This window comes from Gymnoscopelus microlampas, assembly GCF_963454915.1.
Source record: "Gymnoscopelus microlampas genome assembly, chromosome: 2".
NCBI lineage: Eukaryota > Metazoa > Chordata > Actinopteri > Myctophiformes > Myctophidae > Gymnoscopelus > Gymnoscopelus microlampas.
Window position 1 is genome coordinate 46,808,353 of NC_139939.1, and position 14,885 is coordinate 46,823,237.

General features: G+C 41.6%; 2 protein-coding genes across 2 annotated transcripts in view; both read right to left on the reverse strand.

The window, feature by feature from the left end:
• mrpl4 (mitochondrial ribosomal protein L4) overlaps positions 1-14,885 on the reverse strand; it is a 33,036-nt gene that overhangs the window by 2,124 nt on the left and 16,027 nt on the right. Inside the window, exons 6-10 of the mRNA XM_084043390.1 lie at positions 3,333-3,414; positions 3,021-3,192; positions 2,235-2,286; positions 2,010-2,127; positions 1,093-1,199 (exon numbers count right to left, since the gene is read on the reverse strand). Of these exons, the coding sequence (XP_083899516.1) occupies positions 1,093-1,199; positions 2,010-2,127; positions 2,235-2,286; positions 3,021-3,192; positions 3,333-3,414 (531 nt within the window). The remainder of the gene's footprint in view (positions 1-1,092; positions 1,200-2,009; positions 2,128-2,234; positions 2,287-3,020; positions 3,193-3,332; positions 3,415-14,885) is intronic.
• Positions 7,508-9,053, reverse strand: LOC311038113 (nucleoside diphosphate kinase homolog 7-like; the record flags this gene model as incomplete). Its single annotated transcript, XM_084047456.1, has 1 exon — positions 7,508-9,053. One exon carries the CDS (start codon positions 9,051-9,053, stop codon positions 7,917-7,919), a length of 1,137 nt encoding a protein of 378 aa, XP_083903582.1. The 3' UTR covers positions 7,508-7,916.

A 14,885-nucleotide genomic window follows, 5' to 3' on the forward strand; every position in this document is an offset into this window, starting at 1 on the left:
GGTCCATATCACAGACAGCATGACACATACACAACGATAAATACATTAAAAAGAAAAACAACAAAAGAAAAACATAAAATCAGTACAACTACAGCTGCTCACAGTCTGTAGAGGCTGTTGCGCCAATGTCTCCACATCATAGAAGAGAACCGAGTAGAACTCTTCACAGGGTTAATTAAAATCGTAATAACACGATTGTCAGACTCTTCAAGACGACATATGAATTTGTACATTAAATTTCTTAAAAAGGCTTGACAGGTAGGTACCCCCACGTAGCTGCTGGCTGGCACTGTGCCATCTTGGTACTCTCACCAGCAACCGTAAGGCATCGTTGTATGCAACTTCACGTTTTTGCATGCTGCTAGCCGCAACTTCAAGTTTTTGCATGCTGCTAGCCTTTTAGTTACTCCAAAGGTGAGCCGTATACAACGGTGTACAGGAAGCTTTAAAAAGTGATACCATGACATCTACAGAGCATTTGTGAAATGTCCGCATTAGTATGTTTGCCTGGGCATACAGTTTTCAACGTTGTCTATGGATGTCTTTGTCATCTGTGAGATCATCAGAGATACAATGACCAAGGTACTTGATCTCACGGCACACAAGATCACGAATCTCACGACTGAAAATGTTTGTATGACCAAGTCCTAACGCGCAATTTGTGAAACGGTGTGAAAGGAGCCCCCCCACCACATTAGTGCTGATTCCTAAACAATTAACACGATTATGTTTTAGTAACTGTTCCTGCCAAACAGGTGAAGAAATCACAGATTGAGGCTTTAACCTTTTGCTTTTATACGAAATATCCAAGACTATTAAGATTGTATGGAAGATGCGTCTGTACATATCGCTAGTTTGACCACTTCAAATGCTCTAATCTTAAAATAATGACCGAAAATAGCCTATGTACGCTGCGCAACATGCTTCCATAGAAGACATGCTGGCTTCATATGGAATCCAAATGACTGAAATAAGGCCGAGAACTTTAATCCATGCCCAGGCTTCTCATTCTAATGAAAAATAAAAGGTTGGATTTAGATGAGCATCACAATTTCACAAATGAATGTTTTTTGTTAAAAGCATTCCAGTTACCTGAGTCAGCTTAGAGCTGAGAGCTACCTTCAGTCCCTGCACACGCATCTTCATAGGCAACATGTAATAATAACTGGTCGGACCTCTTGGTCCATGAGCGACCCCACCTGAAATATACAATCATTCCGTTACAACGGTTCATTACAGTACAGGACACTTATCTAAAGTGTCTTTTAAGGTTGACGTTTGATGTTTTAAGTATCCCTTGACATGGTTACTGTGTGTACTCTTATTGTTTCTTTTGCACTGCATAATGCAAGCTTTTGTTGAAGGTGTATAACTGATGTATATACTATTGTTCATTATTGAAGGTTATTTTCTTTTGCGTGTGATGTTTTTTACCCTGCTTACAGTACTTCTTTCTCTTGGCCTGTAACTGTATCTTAACTGCTGTGCTGCCCTCTGGTGACTGAATTTCCCACACAGGATCAATGAAAAGGGATAGTTCACCCCCAAAATGACTTTTTTTCCGGCAGAGTGTCCGGTAGGAGACTCAAAGAGTCTCCATTGAGTCCCCTACCGGAAACTCCGCTGGTCATCAAATTATTGGCTTAGGAATGCGCCAAAAAACTAAAAAGAATTCAAGGCTCCATGGGGTGTGTAATTGATCGAAAATACACCTCATCTTGTACTTTCTGGGATTGCTTACTTTCTATTAACTCCAGGGACAAATACAACATGAATATACTGTACTGTACGTAGACGTGTGCCTAGCTTATATCTCTCTTTTATTGATAACAAAGTATATCCCCAATGGTGTACTGTACATCATGGTCCTGTTTTAAAGTGCTGCTGGTGAATTTAGCTGTATTAAATAAGTGTACAAACGGTATCAAATGTACACTTTGAGTTAAATTAATACAATCATCATCACTAAATGAACAGTCATCATTACTGCATTTCATGCTTCATCGTACCTCCTTTCCATAAAGGTGATCTGATACTTCCGTGACGAGCGCGTCCGCTTCCCTTCTGTCTCCACGGTTTCTTACCGCCACCCCTGACCTCTGCCCTGGTCTTTGTGTTAGCATGGCTCTGGGGGATTCAAAGAAGAACGTAATTCACAGCAAGAGTAGTTTACTGTATAACGATTGACGGCAACATATTTCATAACTTTAAAACGTTTATCACAAATAACTTACAATTCTCTGATATTTTCTTTGCCACATTTCAACTTCGTAGAGAATGTCAAGCCTAATGGGGGGGATAAGAGAACATTATTTGATTTATGTCATCTTCAGTTTGTAAGTGACACGCTGTGAGCTTGTACTGTATATCTGCTATTTAAACCACTGTTCTAAATCCTAAGAGTTTTCTGAAAAACGTATGTTGCTAAATTATATATATATACACATGGTATAGCTAAAATCTAAAATGACACAGATGCTTTACCGGTTTTAACCCTTACACTTAAACCACCATTATTTTATACTATATTTTAGCTATGAGCTTGTAGATCTGCTATTTTAGAAAAATCGTGAAAATGTTTGCACATCTTTGAATATATATTTTTTTAAAGTGACATTTTTTCACTCAAATCTTTGCTTCTAGGGGGTCCCTTGAACTAAATATTTTGAGATGGGGGTCAGTGGCCAAATGCATCATTTCATTTTCGGTGGTCCTTGTCATGAAAAAGTTTGAGAACCACTGATATAGCAACAATAGTTTTTTAGAAAAATGAAGACATTTGTTGAGACATTTGACAGTTACAAATGTTCGCTTAAAAATATATATATATATTCAAAAAATTGCACAAAATGTTCACAATCTTTCAAAAATAGCAGATCTACAAGCTCATAGCGTGGCACTCAGGGCCACGCTATGAGCTTGTAGATCTGCTATTTTTGCCAAAGAAATCTAAAATGACACAGATGCGTTCCCGGATTGAATGGGTTAATTGGGGTAAGAGCCACTGGTATGGGCTTTACCTGGCAGGCACCGCAAAGACATCAGGATGGAGTTGAGCCAAACCCACAGCTTCACCGTCCTGTGTCTCCAGGCTGTCCACCCAGGTCCGTAGCGGGCTCAGGTGAGACGGGATCGGCTCATCGCACCGTCTCAAGAGGGGGAGGCTACAATCTAGAGGGGGCGGGGGTCTTTCTGCAAAGGAAAAAACATCAAGACCAAACTGAATTCAACTCTTATCACAAAGTGTCATGAAGGATATTAAATGTGTCATAATAACGTGTTTTTTTTTGTTGATTGTTTGAATAACTACTGGGAGAGAAAGAGCCTTTTACTTGTTCTCGAAGGATCCACGAGATTCGGGGGGATGAGCAGGTTGGACAGGACCGCGTTCTCTCCGGCGAACGACGAGGAGAGCTGAGGGAGAAATGCTTTCATTAAGATGTAGAACTAGCCGAGGATGGTGGATCAAACAGAATACATTGTATGTTTGGTGCTATTTTTTTTTTTACATAGGACCCCAATGGAAACAAGACCACAAGGACTTTTTTGGTGTTATCCTTTTAGTCAAACTGTTTGACTGTGCTCATGCTGTTTTACATCTCTGTCTAATAAAATATTCAATCAAGTGTTCTTTCTATACGGCCATAGAAAACTCAGGTGTGATTCCATAGAGGGATTCATCTTGTCTGCATTCTAATTTGTAGCACTCTCTGTGTACTCACCCATACAAATAATTGCTGTGACTTGGTATGTCAGCTCTAGTCATGTACTTTTAACGCCCCTACATTCGAACCCAGGTCTCGCCGTGGGGAAGGGACACTAAAGCCAAACGTCTTATCCACTAGTAGTAACATAATCAATTGAAATGTCTGGCAGAAAATGTATTTATTAAAACACTTTTCCACCGGATTCCCAGACAACAGTCTATGTAGGGTGCAATTTAGCTCTGGTCCATAGTGTTAGGAGTTCTCCTTAAGGCTATGGACCAGAGCTACTGTAAGTGCAATTATAATTACTCTGCATCAACCACAATGTATATGCTGGTTGAAGGAAGTTTACCTCGTGTTTAGAGTTGCTGTGAATGTCATCCTTTTCACATACAGAGAATGTTGCCCGCGTGAAATTAATCTAGTGGAAAAGTGCAGATATTTATTTTTTTACTAAATGCACGTTTTTCTGCCAGAACTTTCAAGTGGATGTGAAACTACATACACACATTATTGAGTGAGTCCTACACACAATGCGGTACAAATGAGAATGCCACACAAAGTTGAATCCCACCACTGAAATGCATGCAGTAGATATCAGCCACTCCCTATAACCACTTATTAAAAAATGTTCAATAATAGCAGACCTACAAGCTTGTGACTCGTTGTGAGCTTGTAGATCTGCTTGTAGATATTTGATGGAGAAAGAAATTTGGCGTGCCAAAATAGGGAAAAAGCTGAAGAGGTTTAAAGTATTTGATTGATTGAATACTTTATTAACAGTTTGCAAATAGTACAGTGGTACGATTATACAATGATGCTAAAAGGATAACACAAAATGCCCTAAGGGCTTGTTTCCATTGTGGTCCTGTGTATTCAATTCATAAAGACATACAATAATATACAAGACATCATCAACACTAGCAATAAACTTATATGTGTACACTAGTAAACATTGGGGGGGGGGGGCGGTCATTTCTGGTGTTAAGCTAGCCACAAGCAACTCTTAGATGCTGTTTTTAATATCTGGCATCTAGAGTAGCAATACCAACCCTTGACAGCCCATTCATCCAAACAGAAAAGTCTGATCTGATTGTATTAAACAATGTTAAACTCACCAACATTGCAGTCGTACGGAAAGCTTGGATTATCCTCTTTGTAACTGCCAAGTTTTTGTTTCATAAAAATCCACCATAGACATGTTATGAGCTACTTTCTGTCAATACATTCCGTGCAGGTGATAATTTTTCTAAGTGTTCGAGTTTGGAAGCACTCTTTATTGACAGAAAGTAGCTCATAATAACATGTCTACGGTGGATTTTTATGAAACAAGCTTGAATTATCCTCTAAGAGGATAATTCAAGCTTTCCGTACAGCTGCAATGTTGGTGAGTTACATGTTGTTTAATACAATCAGATCAAACTTTTCTGTTTGGATGAATGGGCTGTCAAGGGTTGGTATTGCAACTAGATGCCAGATATTAAAAATAGCATTTAGTTGCTAGACTTTTCTAGGACCAGTTACAAATTGTTACAAGTGCTCTTTTATGGTGGGTTTGAAGGAGGGTGAGGAGTCACACATTTTGATGTCTGTTGGTAGCATACATCATTGGTTCTCAAAGTGGGGTACGGGGACCCCCAGGGGTCCTTGAGGGAGTTCCAGGGGGTCCCCAGCTAAATGATGGACAGGAACCAAATGGACCCTTATGGGTCTGTAACTCAGAGTACAAATGGAACCAAATGGACCCTTATGGGTCTGTAACTCAGAGAGTGTACAAAGAGAACCATTTGTACTCTTAAATTAGCATTGATTTTACAATATAAATTGGGGTCCCAGATATAGAAATGCCATTAAATGGGGGTCCGTAGACTAATGCATGTCAAACTGGGGGTCCTTGATTAAAATGGTTGAGAATCACTGAGCCGTAAAAATCTTCTCTTACGGGGGTCCCTTGCATATCTTTTCAAATGTATAATACATTCTGGTGCCATGGTATCTGGTTTAACGTGTTGTTATCCAACAGTACTCACCCTTCTAGCGATGCCTCTGCCACACGCTGCTATAATTGACACGCGAAGCATTTTGTTTTGAGTCTCACGACTGAATAGTCTTCTTAGATCATAATTGTCTGGAAAATCATGAAAATAGTGGAGTTTCTTGAAAGGTCATGTGTGGATGTAGGTTTTCACTGTTTGTCGCACGATTGATGACGTCCTTCTTCTTCTCCTCCTTACAGCTGTTGGCATCCATGAGCTTTATATTGTCGCCATCTACTGGATCATAACAGTATCACAGCGCAACAAAATGAAATGTGTTTTCCAGTGTCCTCCAGTTATTTGTTTCAGTCACAAGTTCACAACCAGATTAACAATTAAGTCACCTGAGAAAAAAATAAGAAAAAATAAAGGAGAAAAAAAGAGATAAATAATGCTGGAGGTTTTTGAACACTGTGACACACAGTAAGTGGAAATGTAAATGTAAAGAACTGCATTTCTTCTCTTGCTTTTACAATAGTTCAGTCTGAGGTTGCCCCATGGGTTTTGCTTGTCAAGTCCACTCAATGGATTTGTTTTAATTCAATTTGATTCAATTGTATTTTATTTTAATCTGTTGTAAATTGTTTGTTTTATTCAGTTTTTCACTTTTTACATTTATGACATAGTTGTTTTATTTCTATAATTGTATTGTGATTTATGTGTTTTTACACTTTATTCTTGCTTTTATTGATTACATGGTTATTAGTTTGTTTTAGTTTTTTGTCATCTGTCTATTGGAAAGCACTTTGGGTCAGCTCCTGTTGTTTTGTACTATTATATTAACTAGGTGACGACTTGACTTGGATTATTACAAGCCTCTGGAAAATGTTGTGAATGGGATCACGATAGGGTGTATAGGGTAGACACACCAGGCCGAGGGGCAGGGGATTATATCTTTGCCTCTGTGTGTGTGTGTGTGTGTGTGTGTGTGTGTGTGTGTGTGTGTGTGTGTGCGTGCGTGCGTGCGTGCGTGCGTGCGTGCGTGCGTGCGTGCGTGCGTGCGTGCGTGCGTGCGTGTGCGTGTGCGTGTGCGCGTGTCTGTCTGTCTGTCTGTCTGTCTGTCTGTCTGTCTGTCTACCACTACACCAATCACTGTCAAGCTTCTTGTGCACACTGCCAGTAAACCAAGGAAGTCAATTATTTTTTTATTATTCATTATCATTATTGGTCACATGAAGTCCGAGATCCCTATCCCAACATCCACATTAGCCACTTCTATGTGGATCCCGAGATCCAACATGATTTCCTTTTTGAGTTTCTTTTTTTGTGAATATTTCTCGCATTGCGTGAATTTGTAATCTGAGATTCACCCTCCCGTCAATCCACTGAACCACCGGAGTCTTGCCAATATGGAGCAGTGTTGCAGGACATCAGAAATGTTCTCTAGCAGAGAATTGCGCTCCGCAGAGCTCATGTTTCTAGTTATCTCCGCCACAGGCTTTTGCCCTTTTGTGTCTAATGGTAAAAGGTGCATTTATATAGCGCCTTTATTCAAAGCGCTTTACAATGTGCATTAACCTTCATTCACCCATTCACACACCGATGGCAGAGGAAACCATGCAAGGCACAAACCTGCTCTCATCAGGAGCAGTTAGGGGTTAAGTGTCTTGCTCAGGGGGACTTCGACACTAATACAGGGAGAGCCGGGGGTCAAACTAGGAACCTTACATTTCCTAAGCGGACACTCTTGCTTCTGAGCCACCGCCTCTCGTCTGTGTGTGTGTGTGTGTGTGTGTGTGTGTGTGTGTGTGTGCGCCTGTCGGTCTGAATTGTCCCTCAAAAAACCACTAGACACCAGATGTCTTGTCCACACTGCCAGCAGGCCAAGGAACCCAATCCCGGAAGATGTTTCACATTTTGTGAATTCATTATCTCAGATCGATATCCCACTGATTATCCACTTACCTAAAAATGGAGCCTGTGGAACCGAACCCCATATTATTTGGGATGTCAATCCCAATATGACTAGTTTTTGTTCAGTTTCTATCTCTTGTCACTTTATTTAATCTGATTCAAATATTCAGAGGTTTATTTGTCACTCACTCGTACAAGTACAAGCAGTGAAATGTTGGTGTGACAGAAAATAAGCCTGATGTTTTTGAATGCACGTGAAAATACAACATTATGTACAACTTGTGTGTGTGTGTTACAGTCAATATACTGTAAATTCAAGTCAACCAGACAAAATCTTGAAGAAGTATTGCACCTCCAACACTCCGTCTTCTGGGACGTCTGTACAGTGGACAGCATTGTGCACTTTGTCTTTGCCATAAAGTGCGCGCAACGAGGTCGGACGTAGAATCCGTCCGACCTCCGGATCTACCGGTCCACAGAATTCCCGGAATGTGTTCGGTGAGCCCATGCCACGGATCTCCATGACCATGCAGGGTCCAGAACATAACTCATTTACCATGCTACTGTATGTGTTCTCTTTCACAACCCCTTGGTAAACTTCATAGAAGTCTCCTGCATTGACACGGCCAATATTGAACATCTGAAGAGCGGAGATCTCAAATCCAGCCGCAGTGATGGACTTCAGTATCTTCCCGGCCAGGCGTTCCGACATGGCGTGGGGTTTAATGATGCAGCACGTGCAATCCAAAAATGTTGCTGTATTTGAGGGGCCGCGAGTCGGAGGGGATGGGAAGAAAAACTGAAGTTCTCTCGCTGCTGCATTGTACGAGTGAGAGCCATGTGCCGCGTTCTGGACGCTATCTGTTCCGAACTGGGCCCGGACGCTATGCGGAGCCTCGCCCTGTGCCGTAGAGGGTTCCGTTGGTCCCAGCAGTCTCCTCCAGATTGCTATGGCCTGCTCGCCCATGAGCTCCATGACAATCACAGGGCCCGAGGACACGTGCTGCGCCACGTGTAGAAAGGTGGAGTAAGGTTTCGATTCTTCTTCCATATAAAAGTCTGCTGCTTGTCCCCCTGTCAGCTTGGTCATCTTGGCTTTGGTCACGGTCAAGTCGGTGGTGTATATCATCTCAATGATGTGTCCTATCTTGGTAATCGCGTCCGGTTTTATCATTGCGAGAGTTCTTTCTTTTTGGCTGTCGAGGATGTTTTCTGTGTACAGGTCTCCGTATCCGACCAGATTGAGCTGCCGGGAGCACACAATTACTCGATTCCCAATATACAGATCCGACTGATTAATGTTTTCACATCTGGTCCTTTTCAGAAAGAGCCGTTGGTTTCTCATATCATACATTTCCACTGTGCCATCTCTGGGGTAGTACATCAGTTGGTAACGCAGCAAGAGCGACGGATAGGGGTCAAACCACTCCACAAGGAAAGCATAGCGTTCATCCATTGCAATCACCCATTCATATGAGAATTACACTGATCTTCATTAACTTCACCAAGTTCTGCACCCTGCTTGCCTACCACAACAATTTATAACCATGGCCAAAGGCTGATGACGTCAGGTGTAAACATTGAAGTTCACCTGACCCTCAACGTTTACAAGTGACGTCATCAGCCTTTGGCTGACCAATGGGAGGCCGGCAGGCCACCTCCCTCTGAAAGCCGAGTTGGGATTTAATTAAAATGGCGCATGGAAGGAGGGAGAGACACACGATGATGTCATTCCTGAGAGCAGCCATGATAACTGCATCAAGGACAAGAGCACTGAATATTGCTAGGGGGGCTTCTGTGTCTTTCCACAATATCTGCGTGAGACAACAATTGCAATGGCGTCCCCAAAGCCCATACCCTGCCTACACAGCTGGGCTTCAGTGCTTCAACAGTACCTCAGGCCAGGAGAAACCAGTGGCGTCAACTCCATCTGAAGATGAAGTCCACCTCAGTGAAGCATGTGTTAGGAGACTAAAGGAGATACTGGAGAAGGGAGAGTATCTGAGGATCCAAGTGGAGGGAGGAGGCTGTTCTGGATTCCAGTATAACTTTTCAGTATGTAGTAGCATAGCAGAGGATGACAGATTGTTGGAACAGGACGGAGTGGGAGTGCTTGTGGATCAGGACAGCCTGGAGTTTGTGAAAGGAGCCACCCTGGACTTTAGCCAGGAGCTGATCCGCTCCTCCTTCCAAATACTGAAGAACCCTCAAGCAGATCAAAACTGCTCCTGCGGCATCTCCTTCTCAGTCAAATGATGAACAACAATACCCCTCCATAAACAGTTCTCTTGCAATGAATGTATTTAGGACTGGATTGCATCTATGAGGAGTTCCAGCAGAGCTTCATGGACAAAATCCTACTGGAGTTTGAAAATTCAGAGGAAAACAAACGTAGGCCTACAGCAGCTACACACCAATCTTCAGCGAATATCGTGATCTGCTGGAGAAATACCGTGAGCAGAAAGCTGATGAACAGAATCTCTGGCTTCCATATGACCGCCTTCATAAATCTGCTACATAATACAGCATAAAGACGAAGTAGCAGGTGACATCTTTGACTTGCTGCTGACTTTCACTTATTTCATAGATAGCCTTCAAGATGTCTGTGGACTACAGATCAAAGAAGGAGGACAGAGGACTGGACCAAAGCCAAGGACTGGTGGTCACCTAGCTCCACTAGCTTCACTACACCACTATGACACCCAGGAGAAACATCTGTGTTTAGTCCATGGGATAAATCCATGGGAGTCTAGCCGTAGCTGTCTATAAGAGAGTCGGTCTGTCTGTGTGTCTGTCTCTGGCTCTGGCTCAGTAAGTCACAGAAGTACCTCCACATTGTTCACATGTATTTTACTTTTTGAAATATTTAACTTATAATTTTATAATGGAAGTCAATGGGGCTCTGACTGGGTTGAAACCTTGCCCATATTTGGAGTCACATCATAGATATGTCACAGATGGATGTCCGACGTCACAGATGGCTGACGTCACAGGCTGGCTACACAAAGTCCGAGATCCACATCGAAACCGCTCTGTTCTCGTCTCAGCAACATGGTCGAACAGTCAGAGGCATTATGATGATAGTGAAAATGTATTCATCTGTGATAGTCCACAATACCGCATAGAATCATAACTGTCACCCAAAATGTCTAGTTAATGTGGTTGCCCCTAGTTTTATTTAACTTACTCGAATTAATGTATTCACTCACTGTTTTTGTTGTTTTCGATATTTATCTTTTTTTTGTAATTAGATCTCACATCTTACATCTCAAGATGTAAATCATTTACCATAGCATGTTCAAGGCCTGCCTTGTATTAAAAAGCAAAAATCCAGATTTTATTAGAGAGATAAATGACTGCTACGTAAGAGACATGGTGCAGAGGAGACATTTCCACTGGTTGCTCTCACAGTTACAGTTCACTGAGGTTATGCCATCAACAAAAAAACTTCACTCACACAGATGGACTCAGGATTCAGAACTAACCCACTCTGTGATCAAAAAGGTAGAATCCTAATCCAATACAGTATTTGGCAAAATAAATTGCAAAGAAATAATTTGTGCTGACCAACATGTCTACTTATTGTGTGCTGCTGTTCTTAGAGGGAGAGATAAACCATTTTATAAAACCCTGGGAGATGTTTTAGTGAGCGTGGGGACCTGAATGCTAAGAAAACCGATTCTGCATACCTGTACCTGGATCGACCTGCGTTGATTGATTGATGCATTGATTGCAACACTTTATTAACAAGATGTACAGGTAGTACAGTCAAAGATTATGCTAAAAGGATAACACAAAAATCCCCAGGGGCATTCATCTCCCTGACTGCTAGCCTAGACACAATTTTAACAAACTAAAAAACACAAGTGGTATCCAGGTTCTCCAGCTCTGCCATGCGCTGGGTCTGTCTCTGTACACGGTCAACTGCCGGGTATGAGGGGACTCTATGGGCCACCACACCTTTAGTTCAGCTCTTGGGATGAGGCACGAGATGAGATAAGATATACTTTATTAATCCCCAAAGGTAAATTGAGGCGATACAGGAGGACAGGTCATGAGGATAGCCAGTATTAACTGATTATTATTATTTATTCCGATTTTGATATTTGTACACACACACACACACACACACACACACACACACACACACACACACACACACACACACACACACACACACACACAACAAATATCGATTCCAATATGTACAATGAGACTTCATGGCAATATAGCATCTTTATTAACAAAGGATTTACAAGATTGTTGTTTACAGGACAATTTAATATCGTTTAAAAATGTTGAGGCAAGGTACCTTGTGTAACTGTCCCAGATAGAGCGACAGTGGTTTCAGTTATAATTATAAATATGTTTTGTTTATGTAAAGTTCATGTACACACTAGGATAAAAGATTCATTTAATTATGAATAATTAGTACTAAAGTTACAATAAATATATTAAAAAGGTTTATATATAGTACAAGATTTAAGGTAAAAACGCGGTGCCCATTGCTTGAAGGGTTTATGGTAAATTGGGCAGAGTCACATGGTCAGAGTGAAGCTTGTCAATCAAGTCAGAAGCAAGCAGAGCTGACACAGAGAGGTCACGTCTTGAGAAACTCCAGAGAGAGAGATACAATTGCTATAGTTCTGCACAAGGTTCAAGAGGCGCACACGGTAAATGTTTATTGCATTCTGTGCCTTTCATTGAGTTGTGATGTATTGTTGTGTGCATTGTTATTTGCAAGTTAAACTTTGTTTGGAAGACTTCATTGTAAGATGACAATAATTGGATGCACCTGTGTGGACTGACTAATCAGAGGACTGTTTCATAATGATTATGGATTCAACTGAACAAATGTATGTTTATTTCTTTGTAGTTTTCACGGTGTCTTGTATGGTGTCTGTATGGAGGAGTTTGGAGAGTTATGATGGAATAAATACCAGAAAAAGACATCTGTATGATGCGTGGACATTTGTTGAACCTGGGGCAGCTACAGTGAAAACGTAACGCCCAGCGTGGTCCCCAAGAGAGAACGTCAAGCCAGCGTGGTCCCAGAGGGAACGGAATACACCAACGTGGACGTGGTAGTAAAAAGAGTGACAGAGCTCTAACGCAGTGAAATAATGTCCGACGGAGAGGAGAGGTACAGTCTGCTTTGAACAACTGAAGCTGCAGTACCGCAGTATCACCCACGGAGGGCAGCGTTGCCCAGTGTACACTGCAGCTCTGCAAGAGGCTTTTGTGCGCATGACTGTTTTCATCTCATCGCTGCAACCAAGAGAGTGCAGGATTGTATCGTCATCCCAGACGTCAAGGTTTGACAGTGCAACACATGAAGAACAGTTGATAAGATACAGAAGTTAAAAGAGAAAAACAAACAAAAAAAAAGAAAAGGAAAAAAAAAGAAATTGTTTACAAACATTGTAATTGTTATTTGCTGTATTGATGTTGCATTGCTATGCATATTGTTTGACAGTTAATTGCCATTTGATAATTGAGAGTCGCTGTAATCAAAGAGTGCACACAAAGTTTATTTTTGAATTGCTATACAGTATAGAGTTTTGGTTTACACTCATTGCACTCGAGGTTTAAGAGCACCCTTTAAGTTGATGTTAAATACAGCACAGCATACAACAGAATTATGCCTGCTGGCGGTGGAAAACCACAAGGTGATGAGAAAGAAATGGAGTCTCTTCAAAAGGACTATGACAAACTAAAAGAACAACTTGAAACAGAAACTGATGATAAAGAAAGAGAACGGCTTGAGACACTAATAGGTGAAATTCATGCTGAAATACAAATACTTCAAGTGTCTCAAAAGGAGCTTACCTCCACGCCAAAGCAAGATCAAACCCGGAAATCCAGTAGAGAGAGAAGGTTCACTCCAAAAATGCAGGAGCTGAAGCAACAAGAGATTTCTAAAATGGAGAGTAAATTCAACTCACTGTATGGACATTGGAAAGACAAGGTTAGAGTTGCACGTGCAAATCTGAAACTTGAATGCTCTGACCTGAATTTGGCTGAGATGATGGACAGTGTTGAAGGGTTAGAGAAACAATTGGAAGATGTGTATAATAGTATGAGAACATTATCAGCTCCGTCTCCAGATATTAGGCGGAAAATAGATGGCTGCGTACACCTAACAAATGACCTGATGAGGCTGATGAATATACGTTTGGTTGAAAATGGAATGGAAGAGTTTGATCCAGACGCAGAAAGAGCAAGACTCAATATGGTGTTTAACAAAGAATACGCCCAGTCCATAGCAGGGACTTCCCAACACTCAAAACATGGATCAGATCACCCAAGTGTCTCAGCAAAAATTGCAGATTATGCAGCAGAATTGGCTGCCAAACAAGTAGAAATGCAGATGGAGGATGTTATTGCTGCACAAAAACAAGCTATGGCAGCACAGCAACAAACTATGGCCGCACAGCAACAAACTATGGCGGCAGATATGGCCGCACAGCAACAAACTATGGCAGCAGAGCTTAAAAAGCTAGAAAATCAGAGGGATATTCAAGTGCTAACTGCCAAGCTTAAGGCATACTCTGAAGCCGACTGTGATGAGAGATCAGTTTGCAGTGAAGTGGTTCTTCCTCATGCAGTTCCTAAGAAAGAGATAAAAAGTGAAAGAACATATAAGGACAATGTACAATCAAACAGTACTAACAACGAAGTGTCATTAGTACAAGCCCTTTATGACACAATGGTGCTTACCAGACTGCCTGCACCTGAGCCCTCCATCTTCACAGGCGACCCACTGAACTTCCTAGAGTGGAGCGTGAGCTTCAAAGCATTAATTGAGCGCCGATGCACAAATACAGCAGACAGGCTCTTTTACCTGCAAAAATATGTCAGTGGAGAGGCACGATCTGTGTTGGAAGGAAGCTTCTTCAGAAAGGATGAGGAAGCCTACGGTCAGGCATGGGAGGCACTGAATGAGCGTTATGGTCACCCGTTCATAATCCAGCGTGCCTTCAGAGATAAGCTGAAGAACTGGCCAAAGATTGGTTCTCGAGAGTCATTTAAACTAAGACAGTTCGGTGATTTTCTTAAAGCTTGCAGCAATGCCATGCCACATGTAAAGGGGCTTCAAGTGTTGAACGACTGTGAAAGTAATCAAGAGATGCTTCAAAAACTCCCTGACTGGGTTACCTCTCGGTGGAATCGCATAGTTTCAAAATGCCTAAAAGAAAATGAAGAGTACCCTAGTTTTAAAGAATTTGCTGAGTATATTGCACAAGAAGCATATATCGCGTGCAATCCAATAACCTCCTTCCATGCA